At 37.5% G+C, this 21908-nt stretch overlaps 1 protein-coding gene across 1 annotated transcript; it reads left to right on the forward strand.

The window, feature by feature from the left end:
* Positions 1–1494: 1494 nt before the first annotated feature.
* Positions 1495–18888, forward strand: LOC131685243 (glutamic acid-rich protein-like). Its single transcript, XM_058968836.1, has 4 exons — positions 1495–1912; positions 15541–15975; positions 16320–17741; positions 17874–18888. Exons 2-4 carry the CDS (start codon positions 15551–15553, stop codon positions 18694–18696), a joined length of 2670 nt encoding a protein of 889 aa, XP_058824819.1. The 5' UTR covers positions 1495–1912; positions 15541–15550; the 3' UTR covers positions 18697–18888.
* Positions 18889–21908: the final 3020 nt, after the last annotated feature.

Raw genomic sequence — 21908 nt, forward strand, 5'->3', positions numbered from 1 at the left:
AATAAACACATGATAACACTTCCGAGAGCTGCATAGATCGTATCACTTATCAAGGTGAATACAGATTTGTGTAACACTTTATCCCATCCTACTAAAAAAACTCATTCCCGTGGCAAACATTGAGAAGCAGAGGTATATACGGCCTACATAACAACGTTTGTCACACTACATTCCTCCCCTTCCCCGATGATTGTAAGGACGTGGCCGGCGCCATTATTGGCATTTCGAAGTATATAATTCTGCATACATGCACATTGAGGATGGATAGCTACTCCCATTCATTGAATTCGCTGTGCAATTTCACTTGTTCTGGTCAATCATGGAGTAGCCACTACGCATTGTACGGTCATTATAGTCATGCTCAATTTTTACAAGCACAATTGCAATATTCTTGTCAGGGCACTGACTGGACATTACAAACATTCGCTGCGAAGGTGAATAAATCGGCCCTAAGTGTTGCTGACACTTCCGCAACGTCTACATACCAAGCCAATCCAATCTTGCGGCAATAGAATATGATTCCAGAAGAGTGAAACAGTTTCTGACTGAAATCGAATTAGAATTCCAACTGATTTCATAAATATTCTTACTCAGATGCAAAAAGCAATTCCTGTTCAATTTCCCCCTAAGCCGATTACGCCTGAATCCATGCAAAGCCGCGTCTAATTGCCTAAAATAAGCTAAATTTATTCAAGTAACAGCTACAACAGGGGTAACTAGTGCACAGTTGGAATTCATTTCAATTTCAGACGAAATCCTATGGCTGATCTACTTCATTTCAAAATACTTCGATCTAGATTAAAATAAGAATGGTTCGCAGTCGCTAATGGACTGAATTCTTCGTAAAAGGGTTAAAACACAAAATAGTCGAGACATACTTCCACACAAGTTCTCGTTAACTTCCATACAATTCAGCGTCAGGATGGTGAAGTTCTGTACCTGACACAAACACACACACACACGCTTGACCCGTTTGTATACGAGGGGAAGTCAAAAGCATAAACATACTCATCAAGCGTGTATGTGAAGCCGTGTACGATCTATGCTGCACTAAACTATGCCAGCACAGCATAAACAGCTTGATTCGAGATGGTCTTCAAAATTTCGGACAATATTATTGTAATTAAATTTAAAACAGTTCCAAACTCTTCTAAAATTACATAAAAATTTGCACTATCTTGAGATTATTGCAGCATCAAAACGTCGTTTACCGTCCACATCGTGCTTTAAAACTTTCTCGATAAAAGATTCGTAAACATTTTTGAAAAGACAAAGTGATTTTCGCGGATACGAAATATTGGAACTGATCTGCCTCAACCAGTTTGTTGTGTATACTTTATTTGAGCAAATTTGTATGTGTAGCATGCTTACTCGCAAAGTCTAGAATAAACACAACAAGCATGTTCGAAGGTGTTCGTGTGCAAAACTGCCATGCCACAACACATGTTTTACCTCCCCCGCCTTCGCATTCATTCATTCATTCGCTGAGTTTTATTCTCCCTGTGATGCCTTTGACATCGTTGTGTCGTCGTCGTCGATTTGGATACGCGACACAGATCCGCATTGAAGCGTCGTCATACGCGTGGAAGTGCAAGTGCAAAATAAGTGCTCTCAAATGACCCTTTGCCAGATTCTGCTGGCGAGGAACAATAGTTTCGATCCAAGTAGACGTGCATATACAATTCGCTGACAGATTTGGCTAAACGCTAGAGTGCAAACACCGTCGCTGGAAGCAGCTGTGGAGCGAATTTTTTTCGTGGAGCTGAGGGTGTTTAGTAGATAAGCAAATTGTGCAGTGTGTGTGTATAGTATCATCGCTGAGCCATTGAAAATTACTGCGGCCAAATTTGAAGAACGTAATTTTGTAGGGCATCGAGAAGGTGTCACCCGAAAAAAACAGTTAAGAATTTAGGTAAGCGATGATCACGTTTTGCTATGTTAATGTTATATGTAGTAGGTTTATGATGCATAAAATATCCAATAGGAAAGTGAAAACTAATTATATGGCTACGTCATTTTTTATCGATTCGATCATTTTTCGACCTGATTCTGTACAATTAACTGCTTTGAATTTCTCTGATATCTTTGCATTGTCCTGCATGGTAGACATAATTATAATTAGGGACTTGCAGCTGATTTTCTATATATCAATCCTAAACACGAGTTCTTGACTCGTTGCACTTCTATCATATTGTTATTGTGTTGTTACTTTGAAGCATATCGAATACAATGTCGTCAGCTGGAGGTTGTCAGTATGATATTGTTGGTAATTAGAACTAAACTCCATGAATGTACAGGTTCGTACTTTTAAATGAGGTATTACATTGTGTCGCCGGAAGCCGACATATTCCTTGGATGATAATAAATAAAGTGCGCCATAGTTATTACCTCGATCAAAGGAAAAAGCGCAATTTTTGTCTCGCTAGAGAATAATATTTTAATAGAGAATGTTTGGTGAAAAAAATAGTTCGGGAGCAGAGAATAATAAAAAATTATATTAGCAAGCATTAGGGCATGAAAATAATCACCCAACAACTCATTCCATCACTTAATTTTAGATATCCGTCTGCCATAGTGCCATGTCAACTAAACAAGCTATTATACAGGGTAAATAGAACTGCGTAGTATCATCACGGCATAATAGGCAATTGCTACATCAGATCAAAGATGTTGCTACTTTACCAGGCAGAGATCTCTTTACCACACTTATAACCATACTTCTATGAATAGATTCATATTTGTCCCATGACTTGATCCTGTTTCTAGTTTCTTAGTACAGTTGCACATTGAAAAGTAAGATGAGTTTATAAAAAAGGACTAACTTAGGAAACGCCTATTTACATTGCCATCTCTAACCAGGAGAAGGCAATCGGTTCCATTTACCTGAGCAACGCAAGAACAACCTGGTTTCATAAGGTCAATAATCCGTGCTGCAGGGGTATAGCACATCGGCTATTTAACAAACCGGCCCGGCCAAAGCTAGCATCTCCCTTTGTTTGCCTTTGTTTGAGATGTTCGTCCAATGCACTTGCTAGACCATATACAGTGCAATTCATCTTTACCTCCCACAAAAAGCGCATTTGTATAACGTGTGTTTCTGTTGAAAAGTATTTTAAATGGCGTTGCCCTTTCGCTACACGTGTACACGCTTTCAATACTGTTAGTGCTGGTGATGAGCGATGACACATTTGTCTCAGCTTACCTTAACGCAGTTAACGTAAACTCGCAGTTAATTAGCCGCTATATTGCTAATAGGAAGCGTGAGAGGTGAGAGTGCATTTTAAATCTAAATACTATTGCATGACACCCTGTGTTTAACTGTGTTGTATCTTGAAGATTAGAGTGGGCCACGGTAAATTTAGGCTCTGCGTAACTTTTTGGTTACATTTGGGTTCCATCACGCATATGGAACACCTCCATATATGTTTTTTTTTAAATTTTATTTTAAATTTGGTTATATGGTTTAGATTACATTACATTTCTAATGCATCTAGGAGGTGTCACCCTAAAAAACAGTTTAGAAGCGATGATCACGTTTTGTTATACTAGGGTTCTGTGTAGTAGGTTTATGGTGAGCAGAATATACAACAGGATGTGAAAACTGTTTCCAGCTTCCTTGGATAGCGTAAAAACTGAACCAGTATATCAAAATGTATCGGCTTCTATGAAAACTGATCATCATCATCGCGGTCAGTCAACGATGGTTACTCTCCTGACATTCGCGCTGCATGCCCAGTCCACTATAGTCTACTTTGCTTCATCAACCTTCTGATGTCTGCATGACTGTACACTAGACTGGTTCAATTTTTGACTTTTAACTCCACCAGACTCTACTGATTCATGTTATGGCCCTTGGTAATTGTTAATTGTGCAAATTTTGGTACCGATCGGTTGCGTCTACGGACCCTCCAAAAATTTCAAAGTTTATATGGAAATTAGTATGGAAAATCGGTTAAAATTGAAAATAAATTCTTAAAAAATCACCTCATCAATCAATTCATGAGAACACTATATATTTCTAAAGGTATTCTTCTACTGAAAACATTCGTGGAACATTATAAGTTTGTGAAAATTCGCTGAGAAAAGGTATTTTACTAAAGAAGTAGCATGACTTCAAAACAAGCGGATTTTATTATATCATCATCTGCACAGTGCAGTATTGATATCATTCATCACATTAGACCAAGCATACAGAAATTCGCTTTACAGAACAACCTGAAACACGTGATTAAAAGTGACAGTGTTGAAATGAAGAATCCAGTGTACATAGAAAATGATTTTATAGATGATTTATCACCGCGTACTCCCTGTGAATCAATTACAAAATACATGTCGCAATTCGGAAAAGTGGAATCCGTTACACCTGACACTTGGAGAAACTTCTTCCCGGGTAATCCTAACGGTGTTCTTGTGGTGAGGATGCGAGTGGAAAGATCTATTCCCTCCCACTTCACCATACAATTCAAATGTAACGGAAATAACATTAAACAGACCACGATATGCACCCACGAAGGGCAGACTCCTACGTGCAAATACTGCAACCAGACGACACATCATAGAGCACTTTGTGCGGAAGATGCTGAGGAGAATGCATCACAGCCAATTTTCCACGCATCTTCGGAAAAGCAATCCGAAACACAGACTTCAATACCATCACCAGAACCACAAACGGTTACCAATTTTGTGGCAGCTGTTCAGGCCCTAATACCAACTATAAAAGCAGCATCTAATGCTTCAGAATCATAGCATCATCGGCGAGGAAGCCAATACCTATGAAAACAGGTTTACACTTGTAACCCGTAAGGGCCATAAGAAAAGAGGAACATCTGATCGTGAACATAGACGATGATGGCATCGACGGAAACAAAAAAAATAATCGACCCCTCTGGTACCTTGCCGCGAAAGAAGATCTCCCCGCGCAATAGAAAATCGCGTGGACGAGACCCGAAGGATACTACATAATATTTATTTCTATTTATTTTTATTTTTACATATTGTAATACTTTAATAGACCCACGGCTCCGTTAAGTTACCACAATGAGCCGTGTCAAATAAACGAATTACAAAAAAAACATTGCACATTAAAATTTTGAGATTTTACTAAAACTAAACAACTTAGCCTAATTAAGTCTTTGGAAAAGTTTTCGTAGTTTGTGAGCACCTTCTTTTTGTTAAAACAACAGTTAGGATGATTCTAATTTTACTAAGATAAAAAAATTAACCTTTTGATGATTTTAGCTGGAGCCAAACGACCTTCAGCAAAGTTGTAGAACGAAAATTTGGAAAAGTTTGTTGAAAACATGTAAGCGCTATTTGACATACTTTACATGTTACAACAAATTTAAAATCGAAGGTTAAGGTGCTTCTTAGAGTTTCTTAGAAAAACTGTTTTAATCAAATATCTTTTTCGGTATTGGTTTAAAACTGAAATAGTCTTCAGACAACTTTAAGATTGTTTAAGTTCTCTTTTATGATTGTGGCAAAAAGTACCTAATGTTTAATATTTTTTTCTTGAAGCAGTAAAATGACTTAGATATGTGTGCTATTCTGGAAAATGTTTATTTAGGTTTCATCTATAAAATAAAAATTTTCCAGCGCAAAGTGTCAAAAATGGCGTCCAAAATGGCGGCTTTCTCGGAACAAGATTTTTCGAACCTGCGGGCTCATATTAAACCATTTAACCAATCAACTTCGGGTTTTGTCTGCCTAAAAGAAGACAACATTCTCGGGCGCTGTAACCTACAAAATCGCAATATTTTGATCATTTACGATTTTTTACAGCCAGCCAAAGTGGAAAAATGATGCGAAAAAGCGATTCTTTATTTTCAAGTGGCCGCCATTTTGTTTCTATATCAATTTTTTACATGTTTTTTAGGTTGGGGTGCCTCTACGGAATGTAATCTTCAAGATCGTTTGATGCTTGTAGACGACGAATTGCGACCTGTGTCGTGCCCGCAGATGAGGTCAGTTTTTAAAACACCTTTTGAACCGCCATTTTGGACGTCATTTTTGACATCTCGAAAAAATTTATTTTGTAGATGGAACCTTAATAAACATTTTGCAGAATAGCGCATATGTCTAAGTAATTTTACTTCTTCAAAAAAAAAATAATCAAGCATTAGGTACTTTTTGCACAATTATATAAGAGGACCCCCTAAAGGGCGAATAACTTCTTTCATGGCACCACATATCTAACTTTCGCTGAAAAGTACAACCCATTTTTCACCAAAAATGGTTCTATGGAATAACAATATATATCACTCATCGAGGCAAATAAAAGACAATTCTTTTTCAACTAAAAATAAGGTCATAATTAGAGTTATAATTGAGAGGCTGAAAGCAAGAGTGGGTTAAAAATTCGCTGCGAGCAAAAGCGGTATACGTTTTATTTAGAGCAAAACCGGTTTAAGTACCAGTCAGAGCAGAAATGGGATAAAAAACCTTAGAGCAAAAGTGAGTTAAAAAGATATACCACTTTTGCCCTGAGAGGATATATATATTCCATTTTTATTCTAAGAATGTTTTCAAAAATGATTTATCACCAATCAGTGAAAACCATCATCAACATGGGTATCATTTGAAAGGAGGTGGTTAGTACATATGGCAAATCGATAATTACGCCATTGTGAATTCCAAGATGGCGACTTCCGGTTACCACAAAATAGTGAGAACCACCATCAATATAAGTGTCATTTGAAAGGGGATGGTGAGCAGACACCGAAAATTGACCACCACAGCCATTTTGAAATCCAAGATGGCGACTTCCGGTTACCACAAAATAGTGAGAACCACCATCAATATTGGTGTCATTTGAAAGGAGATGGTGAGCAGACACCGAAAATTGACCATTACCGCCATTCTGAATTCCAAGATGGCGACTTCCGGTTACCACAAAATAGTGAGAACCACCATCAATATGAGTGTCATTTGAAAGGGGATGGTGAGCAGACACCGAAAATTGACCACCACCGCCATTTTGAAATCCAAGATGGCGACTTCCGGTTACCACAAAATAGTGAGAACCACCATCAATATGGGTGTCATTTGAAAGGAGATAGTGAGCAGACACCGAAAATTGACCATAACCGCCATTCTGAAATCCAAGATGGCGACTTCCGGTTACCACAAAATAGTGAGAACCACCATCAATATGGGTGTCATTTGAAAGGAGATGGTGAGCAGGCATCGAAAATTGACCTTCACCGCCATTTTGAAATCCAAGATGGCGACTTCCGGTTACCACAAAATAGTGAGAACCACCATCAATATGGGTGTCATTTGAAAGAGGATGATCAGCAGACACCGAAAATTGATCATTACCGCCATTTTGAAATCCAAGATGGCGACTCCCGGTTACCATAATATAGTGAGAACCACCATCAATATGGGTGTCATTTTATAGGGGATGGTCAGCAAACACCAAAAATTCACCATCACCGCCATTTTAAAATCCAAGATGGCGACTTCCGGTTATCACAAAATAGTGAGAACAACCATCAATATGGGTGTCATTTGAAAGGAGGTGGTTAGCAGACACCGAATATTGATCATTACCGCCATTTTGAAATCCAAGATGGCGACTTCCGGTTACCACAATATAGTGAGAACCACCATCAATATGGGTGTCATTTGAAAAGGGGTGTCAGTAGATATCGGAAATTGATTATTACGTAATTTTGAAATCCAAGATGGCGACTTTCAGTTACCACAAAATAGTGAGAACCACCATTAATATGGGTGTCATTTAAAAAGGGTCAGTAGACATCGGAAATCGATTGTTACGCCATTTTGAAATCCAAGATGGCAACTTCCGGTAACCACAAAGTAGAGAGAACCATCATCAATATGGGTATAATTTGAAAGCGGGTGTCAGTAAATATCGGAAATTGATTATTACGTCATTTTGAAATCCAAGATGGCGATTTCCGGTTACCACAAAATAGTGAGAACCACCATCAATATGGGTGTCATTTGAAAGGGGTGGTCAGTAGACATCGGAAATCGACAATTAGGCTATTTTGAAATCCAATATGGTCACTTCCGGTTACCAGAAAATAGTGAGAACCATCATAAACATGGGTAACGTTTGAAAGGGGGTGTTCAGTAGTAGCCGTTTTAGATCCGATTTTCTTTCACTGAAAACATTACATTGCAACAACACGGTTTTATGCCTAAATGATCGACAGCGACCAACCTGCTCTCGTTTACAACATATGTGCTCGATGGATTTACTGACGGATTGCGAACCGATGCTATTCACATGGATCGGTTCGGCCTTCGACAAAATCAACCATGATGTCGCAATAGCGAAGCTGGACAAACTCGGTATTCATGGACAACTTCTGCGTTGGTTCCTCGATGGAAGGCAATTCCAAATCAGCATTAAGGACTGCCTATCTGCACCATTCTTCACTACATCCGGCATCTCAATAGGTAGCCATCTCGGTCCATTAATTTTCCTCCTCTACTTTAATGACATCAATATTAAATTACAAGGACCCCGCCTTTCTTTCGCCCATGATATGAAAATTTTTCGACAAATACGGGATAAAACCGATTCCGAGTTTCTTCATAGTGAACTGGAGAGCTTTACTACGTGGTGTAAACAGAATGGTTTTACATCCGAGTAAATGCTCAATCGTTACGTTCACTCGGAAACGCTATCCGATTCAGTTTAACTATAAAGATAAAACAACCCAATGCAAGAGCATGGGAGGTATGAGCCTAGAAGCGCAAGAGCATGGGAGGTATGAGCCTAGAAGCGACCGGGCCCACTATATGTTGGATACTGTCAACGTCTGTACATCAACATACGGATGCCATCCCCTGGATAAGAATGATCGACCCGCGCGAAATTAAAATTTTGTGATTTGTTTCTCGCATCAATAAAAATATTATATATGCAATTCCATATTAATTTTAGTGGTTTTAAAATAGGTTATATGAGGAAAAAAGCGAAAAAATGCTAATTTTCAATAAAATTGCTTTTGGTTCACTTCAATCCATTTTTGGGTTTATTAATATTCCTTGGATCTTCAAATTTTAAAGGTGTATGAAATGACACCCATACTGATGGTGGTTCTCACTATTTTGTGGTAACCGGAAGTCGCCATCTTGGAATTCAAAATGGCGGTAATGGTCAATTTTCGGTGTCTGCTGATCATCCTCTTTCAAATGACACCCATATTGATGGTGGTTCTCACTATTTTGTGGTAACCGGAAGTCGCCATCTTGGATTTCAAAATGGCGGTGAAGGTTAATTTTCGATGTCTGCTCACCATCCTCTTTCAAATGACACCCATATTGATGGTGGTTCTCACTATTTTGTGGTAACCGGAAGTCGCCATCTTGAATTTCAAAATGGCAGTGAAAGTCAATTTTCGATGTCTGCTCACCATTCCCTTTCAAATGACACCCATATTGATGGTGGTTCTCACTATTTTGTGGTAACCGGAAGTAGAGGTGTGCGCTGCACCGCCGATTTCAGGTAAAGGTCGGCGGCGCGCCGGCGTCACGCCAATGTGCTTACTATTTTTACATGCAATCGTCGGCGCGGCGCGGCGGCGGCGGCGGCGGCGGCGTGGCGCACACCTCTAACCGGAAGTCGCCATCTTGTATTTCAAAATGGTGGTGAAAGTCAATTTTCGATGTCTGCTCACCATTCCCTTTCAAATGACACCCATATTGATGGTGGTTCTCACTATTTTGTTGCAACCGGAAGTCGCCATCTTGGATTTCAAAATGGCGGTGAAAGTCAATTTTCGATGTCTGCTCACCATTCCCTTTCAAATGACACCCATATTGATGGTGGTTCTCACTACTTTGTGGGAACCGGAAGTCGCCATCTTGGATTTCAAAATGGCGGCAATCGTCAATTTCCGATGCCTATTGACCTATACGGATCCTATATTACACGATTTCTAAGGCATCGAAAAATTTAATAAAATTTCATTTCCCACAAGTCCGAATAAGAAAATTCTGATTCTTTTCTTAGCGCAAAAATGGGTTAATATTCTATACCAGTCTTGCCCTGAAAATTTTGTCGAACCATTTTTGCGCGAATTAATATTTGATCCACTTTTGCCTGAGGTGTGATGACTATACCATTTCTGATCTAACAGAATATTTTAACCCACTTTTGCTCTGAACAAAATTTTAACCCACTCTTACTCTCAGCCTCTGCAATAAAGGGCGAATATGATATTTTTTAAATTGATTGATTGATTAAAAAAACCTATTTTTGATATATTAAGTGCTTATATCTTTTGAATAATAGAAGCTAAGGTTTTGATGTGTTAATGTTTGTCTTCAAAAACTCTGAAAAACATCTGAGGGATAGGTTGGAAAAAAATGAAAATTGAAAAAGTATTATTAAAAATTTGGTTTTTCATGACTTGACCCTTTGTAATATGTTTAAATTACTTTCACGGTGGACAAAATATAATATATAGCTTCGTTTTCATGATAAAATGTTGCACTTTACAGTACTGTTCTATTATTTTAAATAGTGGATAGAGTGGTTCTAAAATTTTTAAAATCAGAAGCTTAACTTTTTAATGATTCGAGATAGAGTATCCTGTCTTACAGAAAATTGAAGAAAATAAAATATAAAAAAAAAACCTTGTCGAAGACTCTGGAACTCTATGACGGTTGACTTTAGTAATATGGTATCTTTGAGAAAGTTTCTTGGAGTAGAACTTCCCTTCTTTCTGGCTTATCAGATTAATGATTAATCCCCCTAATAGTGAGTTACGAAATTTATTTTCTTCAATAATTCAGATAGACAAATACTTACTTCAGCAAAGTTGTAGAGAAACTCGTTACAAACATTTTATCCGAAGACTTTAACTCTCTATCTTTTAAGGTTTTTGAGATATGGGACATTGTTTGTAAAAGGCCCCTTAAAAACAGTTTTTTCATCATAAGTTTTCTTCTAGATTTTTTCCATTATTTAAATGTTGTAGAACATTGTTTGGACTATTAAACTGCATTACTTTGCCGAAGACGGAAACTTGCTATCGCTAGTATGTGTGGAGATATTCACGTTTTTTGATTGAAAATAACTCTTTTTCCAATGCCGATAACTTTTAAACGGGCAAAAACGGGCAAACCACTTTGTAATCAAATTAAAGTACAAGAAAAGCACAATAAATGCTGGAAAAATCAGATCTCCCCAAGGCGGCCCTCTGTGGAAATACTAGAGCCTAAGTTTGTCCATACTAGAGCTGTTCCGGCATTAAATACATCACCATATATTACTGTTAGTTTTTTTATTTCGATTATAGAGGTTTTAACCTTAAGGTCATTCGCCTCTTCGGGTTAGAAAAATCTCATGAAAAATTTCTAACCCTATGTGCGGGGTCGGGACTCGAACTCAGATGCGCTGCGTACAAGGCAATCCATTTACCAACTACGCTACACCCTACTGTTAGTTCTGAAATAAAGGGTTAAAGTCGTAATAATTATCCTTTCTTACTTTTGTAAGCACGTCTTGAGTAAATACCCAAGCAACCGAAAGTTGATATAAAGGAACTACATAAGCTTCTCGTTTTAAGTAATTTTGCAATACGTTTTATGTTCTAATAGTGGGTTAAGCAGTTATATTAAAGCTTGAGCAGCTTGAAGGTTCGCTAAGAACTTTTTGTGAATTTTAAAGTGTGCTTTTTAAGTATTATCCGAACTTCTGTTTGCTTGGGTCAAAAGTTACAGTTGTTCAAAAACTCAATGCATACGCCTGATACCGGAAACTGACAATTCCCTTGCGCCTACTTCATAACAATGGCGCAAGTGCAACCAAACGGCGACTAATCAATTGCATTTGATGACGGAATGAGACAAACTTCAGCTCAAGTATTTCCATAGAGGGCCGCCTTGGGGAGATCTGATTTTTCCAGCATTTGTTGTGCTTTTCTTGCACTTTAATTTGTTTGTGAAGTGGTTTGCCCGTTTTTGCCTGTTTAAAAGTTATCGGCATTGGAAAAAGAGCTATTTTCAATAAAAAAAATGTGAATATCTCCACACATACTAGCGATAGCAAGTTTCCGTCTTCGGCAAAGTAATGCAGTTTAATAGTCCAAACAATGTTCTACAACATTTAAATAATGGAAAAAATCTAGAAGAAAACTTATGATGAAAAAACTGTTTTTAAGGGGCCTTTTACAAACAATGTCCCATATCTCAAAAACCTTAAAAGATAGAGAGTTAAAGTCTTCGGATAAAATGTTTGTAACGAGTTTCTCTACAACTTTGCTGAAGTAAATATTTGTCTATCTGAATTATTGAAGAAAATAAATTTCGTAACTCACTATTAGGGGGATTAATCATTAATCTGATAAGCCAGAAAGAAGGGGGGTTCTACTCCAAGAAACTTTCTCAAAGACACCATATTGCTAAAGTCAACCGTTTTGACGCAATCTAAAAAACCCCCTTTTTTGCTCTTTGGGACCACTGTGCACCGCCGTCGACAGGTAGCAACATTGCGACACCACCAACGCCGCTGTCACCGGTCAAAAACAGACGGAGCGGTAGCGATGTCGGACAACATGCGAACTGAAACGATGTGGGCGTAGTCACATTTTGCTCCAATATTATTTATTTATTCCATTACGTCAGTTACACAAATTATCAGAGAACAAAAAATTAACTAGGTTAAGTCGGCGGCAAGCCCATAGCGACATATTGATGTCGAACCTAGTATTTTCTTCATTTAAATATGCAGCGAAAAGTATGACGTAACTTGCTAAATATTAAATTTTAAAGTTAAAAAAAAATCGCAAAAGAGGTATTCCCTTCATTGAAAACTAGTCATTGTTCTAAATCTTATGTTCAGTTCCAACTACTTTATTTGGTCCTTACTTCAACCTACTAGCCATTCGGTCAAATGACCATACAGCCTAGTGACGATTCGGCCTAATGACCATTCGGCCTTATGTCCTTCGGCTAAATGACCGTCGGTCTAATGGCCTTCGGCACGATGACCTTCGGCTGAATGTACCGTTTACGAAAAACGTAACAAAACACCTCGAAAAATAAAACGTTGGGTTACACTCAACTATTTAGTTGGGTTACTGTTGTTGTTTCCTGAACATGTTTCGTTATCTTTTAACGATCATAATACTTAATTTTGAAATACTGATTTGTATTAATTATATTGGCTGAAAGAGTCGTGATTTAAATGATGTTAATGATTTAACGAGCCTACTCGCGGTTTCTCGGCGCGTTATCGTGATATTTATTCTTGAATTTACTATTGGAGTAGCATAAAAATGTGAACTAGATTATGAAAGCGTAATATACCGGAGCTATTTTATTTTTATATTTTTCTTTCGTTTTAAGAAACCGAAGCTCTTAAAACATTCTTCTGAAGTCCCTAGATATAGGCTCATAACCCTTTCTGACTATTTAATTTAAATTTCCCTTGAGGGGGTCTGACAGTGCAAAATTAGAAACAAATTGAAAACAAATCGGGTCAAAAAGCTAATAAAATCGGGTGCTGATAAAAATCGGGTCTTCACTGTATATCGAGTAGGACAAATAAAAACACAACACAATTAAAATGTATGAAATGTGTATCATTATTGAGTGAAAAATTTACACAATGAATAAAATTGATAAAATAAATCAAATGAATACTAAAATTGATAAAATAAGTAAATTTAATTAAATAAACCAAATAAATCCAGTGAATTAAATTAATCAAATAATTTTATAGATCAAATGCATCAAAAATTCGAATAAATCAAATAAATCGACATCAATATAAATGAACAAAACATTTAATTTAATTTAATAATTTATTTTGTGATTGAGGCATTAAATAAATTTTGTGATTTAATGGCTTTAACGATTTTAAAGAATCTAGTGAATCTAATGAATTCAATGAATTTTTATGAATTTAATAAATTTAATGAATTTAATGAATTTAAACAATTCAGTTAGTTTATTTAGTTTAATTAATGTAATTAATTTAAATAATTCAATTAATTTAATTAATTCATTTTATTTGATTTATTTACTTCATTTATTTTTTTACTTTATTTAATTAATTTAAATAGTTTGATCAATTTAATTAATTTAAATAATTTGATTAATATAATCAATTTAATTAATTTGATTAATTCAATCAATTAAATTAATATGATTAATTTAATTATTTTAATTAATTTAATGAGTTTAATGCATTTAATGAAGTTAATGTATTTAGTGGATTTATTTAATTTTATTAATTTAACTAATGTAATTAATTTAATCGCCTTAGTAAATTTGTTTACTTTAATCAATTAACTTTTTTACGTTTTAACGACATTCAATTAGCTAGAGATTACTGGGTAGGGAAAGTTATGAAACTTAGAGCCATAGTACTCAAGTGAAGTAAACAGATCGGAAAACTAGAAGTGGCAGGGTCATTAGAACAGGCTTAATATCGTACGGGTTTAATCTTTGCCTTCTGTTAATGAGGGTCGAGCTTAGGCAGAATAACTACGAATCACCCGAGTTCACTAACATGTGTCCTGATAAACGTAGACGTATCTATCTTTACCGTGACAACCGGCGTTCGACTAACATAGTCGAAATAATAATAAAAAAAATAATCAATTAACTAAATTTAATTAATTTTATCAGCTTAAAATTTTTATTTAAATTAAAAAATTTAATTAGTTTCAAAAACTCAATTCATTGAATTAATTTAAAGACCAAATTAATTAAATGAACTTAAATAGCTTAATTGATTGAACTAATTTAATTTATTTAGTTATTTTCATTTAATTTATTTAATTAATTAGATAACTTTAACTGATTCAATTAATTAACTTCATTGATTCAATTAATTTAATTTATTTAATTTATTTATCTAACTTAATTTATTTAAATAGCTTAATTGATTTATTATTTTAATTGATTCAATGAATTTAAATAATTTAATTAAATTAATGGATGTATCTGATTTGTTTAATATAATAGACTTAATTAATTTAATTTATTTATTTTTTAATCATTTTTTTTAAATTTATTTGATTCGATTAATTTCCTGACATAATTAATTTAATTAATTCATTTAATGAACATAATTAATCTAATTAATTTAGCGAATTTAATTAACTTCTTTAATTTAATTTAAAAAAATAATTCAATTTATTGAATTAATTTATTGAATTTAATGAGCTTAAGGAATTTAATGGATTAAATGATTTGAATTAATTGAATGAATTGAATGAAAGAATTGATTTGATTGATGATAAATTTTAAATTTATTAAATAAATCAATGATTTATAGGAATTGAACAGATTGATTAATTTAATGGATAAAATTTATTAAAATAATTCAATTGAATTTAATATTTAAATTTAATTAACTATTATTTTTGGATTCTGATTAAATAAGCGTAGCATAGTATAGAAAACAAACACTATTAATTCTGAGCCCACTATTAGCATTAGCACCCAACACACACGAATCAGATTTAAAATTAGAAGAATAAACAAGAAAATCGTTAGTCTCTCAGCTCTCATCTTCAAAATGCGCTTTTTCGTTTTTTCTAGCAAACCGCTAATGGACCCATCAGGTGAAGACGGCACCGGCGCAGCATCCTCCACCGCTGAGAATGCTAGCAGCAGCAGTAAATCAGACTCTCCTAGCAGCGAGCTATTCGAGAGTTGGACACTGGTGGACAGTCCGCTGAAAAGTACCGAACCGCACGCTATGGACTCCAAAAAGCCTGCCAACCCAGGCGACTTGGAAAAGGAAGATATCAGTAACGTGGAAGAAGAGGAAGGGGAAGAAGAATCTGCCGAAGAAGAGGAAGAAATATGCTCCGACGCCGATGAAGAAGAAGAAGAAGAGGCCGATAAAAATAGTAGCGTTAAACCAAGTGGGGTAGAAAACGTCCAGAAAAAATCACCAATATGCAAACGCAAGGAAAGTGCACACGAAGATGTACAAACCAAGAAGAAACGAGACAGTGAGCATAGCGTTGAGTAAGTATTATTATTGTTTCCATAGTCGGATATGACTTGAAAGATTGCCCTTTCCTATAATTAAGCTGCGTATTCAAAACATTTAGCATTTTCAAAGGTCATTACCGCTATAGATCACAATTTACAGGTAGAGTGACATATAAGTACATAATTAGAAACAGAATCATAAAGCAACGATCATAACACGTGCAGCTTATCTTATGACACGCGAGTTATACACGTGCTTCCGGGTTCAGGTTATCAAGAGAATATCTTTCTTTACTCTAGTCCAACAGTAAATGTTACTATAAATCAACTCCTTTATCGGATCACGTAACTTATCTTTTGTTATATTTGCGCTTCAGCTCATCCGATGGCATCAGCGTAATAAGCGAAGGAAGTACCGAGGCACTTCTAGATGCAACCGATCAACAGCGATTGCACTTTAAAAAAGGCTTTGACTTAAACCAACTTCCGTCGAGCGATCAACCCGCCCTTCCAGAGAAGGAGAGCTCTACAAGTGAGACCACTCGAAGGCGGAAGCAGCTCAAGAGGAAACGTGAACACAGTGACGATGATCAAGCACTGGTACGGGGAGATGCGATCGTCCCCTGGAGGGAAGTAAACCGTGCTTCTCTGTATCTAGTCGGTTTGGTCGTTACGGCCGTTGCAGCAGTGCTGGTTGGAAACTCTCGACTGTTCCAGCATCAAACTGGCGAGGTGAACTTCCAGCATGAGCAACGAATTTCCGAGTTGGAGCTGGAAAATAATATTCTAAAAAATGAGATGAACAAGTTGAAACATTTGTACACTCGATCGGAATTGGACGAACAAGTTCAGCAAGCTGATGCCGACTTTATGAAAACGATACAGGATGAAATGGAGGAACTAGTATCACAGGAAACAGAACAAGAACCACCCGTCACTGAGGAACCAGAACAACCTGCCGTGAAAAGTGTTCCTCCACAGAAAGCTTACGCGAAACAGCATTTTGCCGATAAGGATTACGTGCTGCCCGATTTTTGCCACAACAAAAATGCTGTACAAGATTCACTATTTTCGGAATACACAGCCAAATACTGCGATGCTAAACAACGCAAAATTGACGCGAAAATACACAAGGCGGAATGGGCCAAGAAACATAGAAAATATAAGGAACCTAAGAGTTATAAAACGCATGTAAAATCAACTCCCGATGAAGTGCCCGAACAGCGACCGCAAGTCCCTACTCCTCCACCGAAAGCTCCATCTCCCTCGGTATTTGCTTCCGACTACAATACTGTTTACGGTACAATCAAGGAAGAAGGAGCGGCAATTATCGAGGGCTTAAAAGCTATTCTAGACTTGGAGCCCGAACCGGACACTGTAACGGAAGATGGCGGGTACGTTGCCGATGATGAAAGGAGTACGACGAGTGTTAAAAATGGCAATCAACCTGGACAGAGCAAACCAGCACCCCCGGGTATCCAGTGGGACAGCTATCCAGCATGGGTAAGGGAAAAGTTTGAACATCAACCGGAAATGCACGGTAAGCTGCAGCACAAAGCCGCCAAGCTGTGGGATTGGGAAAGGACGAAGAATAACTTCCTGCGGAAAGTTGGTCTGGAATCGATTGAAGAAGTTAATAGGAAAACAGAGGAAGAATTGCAACGTAACGTAAGGGATCTTCGCGAACAACCGCAGGAGCGAAAAGAGAATGACAAGCAACCGTACGAAGAGCAAAAAGAAACGGGAAAACACGATGAACGGAAGGAGTGGAAAGATCAACGCCCAACGGAAGATTTGAAGTAAGTAAAATTAATTTTCTAATTCTATTTAAAACGTATTTATGTAGTGTTTGACTCATTAGTAGCCTATTTTTTGGTTAAGGTTTTTCATAAGTCATACTAAACCATTCTTTATTTCCCTCCATTTACTAGGACTCATGAACAAAAGGACTACCATAAGCATCACAAAAAATGGAAGGACAGTGAAAATGGCATGGACAAAGAGTTCAAAAACGGCAACCGCCAACGGGAGCCAGACAACAGAGAAAAACATAATTACAAATCAAACAACACACCGGCCACCTACTCCGGTGATGGATCTTCCTGGAAACACCATCAAAGTCACGACAGCGACAAGCACCAGAAAAAAGTGTGGAAAGAGTCTTCCGGTGACTTCAAAAACAAAAACTACAAGAAAGAGTGGAAGGAAGCTTCAGGCGATAGAGAACAACGAAAGAACAAGCACTCCGGCGAAAAGAATTACAAGCGGCATGAGAGCGGAGAGTCCGGAAACAAGCACGAACGATCATCTGAGGAAGGGAAGAGTAAGGAATGGAAAGACCACAAGAAAAATGGTAATCATCGGCAATGGGACGCAATGAAAGATCGCGATAGCGACGAACAGTTCTCCGGCGAAGGATCCTATCTGAACTATTACCACGAAGATTATAATAAACAGTCGAAACATAAAGAGGACTATTCTAGTAAATATGACGACCGGAAGCAACACCACAACCGCCGAAACGGTAATGATAGTGACGGTGATGATGATGATGATGATGACGACGACGACGATGACGATCATTACAAGCATCGTAAGTCCGAAAAACATCGCGGGGATCACAATGGCTATCGAAAATCACAGAAAGAAAGCCACGAGAAACGTTATAAGGACAGAGAAGAACACTGGAGCAAAAGAAATGAACAGAAAAGGCACAATCACGATCAACCACACTCACAGGATAGATGGCGATAGAATAGTAAACGGGATGTGAATATCTGCGAGATTACAGCGGTTATCCATATGTGATTTGGATATTTCGAATTGATACCAAAAAGCCTTGAGATAAAAATTACTTTCGGCGAATAATTTTAGGAAGGAGGCGAGTCCAGCATTCTGCGAGCTTAATCACCCCGTTAAATTCAAATATAGTTAGTGAACTTTAAACACAGCCTTTTATTCCTACCATAAGCTGGGGGCAGAAACCTTCTCTTACACCCCTTAGAAGTATGTATCGATGAAACGTGTTCAGTAAACTCAGTTAACTGGCTGATCGTCACCCTCTGAGGACAACAAGGCTTCGCATGACCCCTTCAACTTGATCAGTCCACAATTTTCGCTGCACCGCTTTTCTTCTGACACTAATCGTATTCGTTTATTTATTTTATATTCCAAGGCAGTTTTCTGAGAGCAAATCGTACAAAGCTTCTCTGAACACGCTCCTGCCGGTCGCATCGAACGGCGTTGTATGACGCCCATACTTGTACAGCATACTCCAGGGTGCACCGGACCAGTGCGCAGTATGAAGATTTCAGTGCGTAGAAATCCACAAAATCGACTGTGTTCCGTTTTATAAAATCCAATGTTGCAAACGCCTTCGCTGTTGTTACAGTGATGTGGTCGGCGAAACAATGTTTTCTGTCGAATAACATACCCGAGTCACAGATAGAATCCTCCCTCTGGATGCCTCTGCTTGAAGGGTATATTCGCAACGCCTTAGAGTTGCCGAGCGTCCGAAGCTTACATTTATCGACGTTGATCTGTGCGGACTGTTTGCCTGAGCCAGGTGAACGATTTCGCTTCGTTGCGGTAAGGTATACGGATTTTTTCGTCAGAGTTGGTCAGCTTATGCGTGCCGTTCAGCAAGTATTGAGGCAATTGAACGAAAGATTTTGATATCATCAGCAGAGTAGTTTTTCAGACTTGATGCGGATTATCATTTAGCTTGTAGATGAATAAAAGAAAGATCGGAGGCCCCAAGTGACTTCCTTGAGGCACACCGGTTGACGTTTCGAAAGCGCTTGAGCCTGTGAAGCCGAAGTCGAATCATTGTGAGAGGTAAGTTTGCAGCCATCTGGTTAGCCATCCCGCCGAAAAACCTAGTCGCTCCAGTCTCAAAACAGCAATGTTGTGGGGCATATTGTCGAATGCTCTCGCGAAATCAAAATATATAGCGTCCACTTGTTGATGTTTTTCTACAGCTGGGACTAGCAAGCTTGTGTACGTCATCAAGTTCGAAGTGGCGGAACGATTTTTAACAAATCCGTGTTGGCGTTCGTCAACTATGTTGGAAGAAGCAGCGCATTATAGGCAAACTTTTCCAGAACTTTAGCCATACAGTTTCGCAGCGAGATTCCTCCGTAGTTTTCAACATTATAGCCTTATGAATAGGAACTATAGCAGCTTCTGAGATTGAATGCTGGAAAATAATACTTACTGGTGCAGAAAGTGCTCGGGCACAATGTTTTATAAACACAGGAAGCAAGCAATCCGAACCAGGCCCCTTGAGCGAAAGCCCCCCCCCCCCCCGAAATGCTTTGAAAATAAATTTCAAAAACATTATTATCGGCGACTTTAGCTTGTAGCTCGTTTGGTTTGAGATAAAGTTAGAAGATTGGTGTTACCAACAACCAAAATCAATGGTCACGAGATTCATTGTGGTTTATGCTTCTGTCCCATCCGGAGTGAAGCGAACGACAAATAAAGTTACTTTTATATTGTGTTCCTTGTCTGAAAAACTTCTACTATACTATGCCCTAGTAATCTATCGAGATGAGTGAGTCGCAGAAGCAAGAAGTGGTGCACCGGCCAAATACTGTGATTAGTGGTGAATCGCATAAGACCGAGTATTTATGGTGAGGAACATTTTCTGAAGGTGAAAATGCAGGCTATACTTACGATAGCCACCTTTGTTGAGTTCCACCACCTCAGGTATTCCGCGCTCATAACGTTCAACAAATTGGATCAGGCGAAATCATCGATTTTGAATGATTTAAAGCCATTAAACCATTAGTGTGTGACAATGCTGTAATTAAGATCTTCATATAAATGGACGATGAGAGAATCAATGTTCGCTTACAAGATCGGATACACCTTACTTAGAGATACATATCACATATGGGAGAAATGCAGTACAAAACATAATGCGATAGTACAATTACACATAGTATTCTTTGCACATATCAAAGGCAAACTAGTACGTTCCAGTTCTGTGAAAAAACGTCACATTACGATTTATTTACCGCTTCAGGTAATATTGACAACGGCAAAAACTGCGACAATATCTCAAAATCTACAGCCAGCACAATCATTAAGGAAATTCACAATCATAAAGGCAACAAGCAAGCATGTTTTCGAACATAAAAGCAGCAACCACGATTATGACACGGAAGTGTTCAATAGCTAGATAGATATGAACGACCCCCTATACGCTGTTGGTAAGGAAAAAATATTTCCCTGTTTCGTAAACAGGTATCTACGTGCAATGGTCAAGAGCTCGCGTGAGATCTGTTGGACAACCAGTAAAACTCATTTTATTATTTTTATTGTTGGGAATAGATATAACTAGATAACAGCACCACTGTTTCGATTGGCTAAAGCATTGAACCGAGTTCACTTATGAATTATTTAAAAAAATAGTAGAAGAAGTTTAATGGACGACTGAGTACTAAAACTCTCCAAAAGTGCACGCATCATCGCAGGTGATTGTCCTGTTCAACAAAATTCAGATGTAATACTCGATATTGGCAACTCTATTTTAAATTTAAATGACAGGTTTTTGAATTGTACCCAATTTGAATTACTGTATTAGGTCTGTGCACTCTGTACTCTTACTATAAATACTAGACATCACATTCAAGCGTACTAGGCAATATTTCAAATTACTGACAACGATATAGCTGAGGGGATAGTTTTTGTTTCGCGTCTATTTAACACATCATCATTTTCATTGGCACTTAATTTCACTTTCATGCAAGGAATTCGTTCCGTTCATGTCAGTTCGTAACACTGTTGCGACTAAAATGTTGTGACTGGTTGAATCTATTAGTCCAATAATTTCGTTTTTATGTCTTCAGTATATAGCAGTCTCACGATCTGTTTATTATTCGTTTTGTACTAAAATGAGAGATGATCAGAAATCACGGAGGAGGAAAAAAGGATCAGCTAATCTAAGAAGCCTCAAGAGC

The sequence above is a fragment of the Topomyia yanbarensis genome, chromosome 2 (genome assembly GCF_030247195.1).
Source record: "Topomyia yanbarensis strain Yona2022 chromosome 2, ASM3024719v1, whole genome shotgun sequence".
Taxonomy (NCBI): Eukaryota; Metazoa; Arthropoda; class Insecta; order Diptera; family Culicidae; genus Topomyia; species Topomyia yanbarensis.

Coding starts and splice junctions, on each gene's coding strand:
- LOC131685243 (XM_058968836.1), top strand. CDS start 15,551: ATGGACCCATCAGGTGAAGACGGCACCGGCGCAGCATCCTCCACCGCT. Junction 15,976..16,319: donor GACAGTGAGCATAGCGTTGA/GTAAGTATTATT, acceptor TTTGCGCTTCAG/CTCATCCGATGGCATCAGCG. Junction 17,742..17,873: donor CGCCCAACGGAAGATTTGAA/GTAAGTAAAATT, acceptor TCCATTTACTAG/GACTCATGAACAAAAGGACT.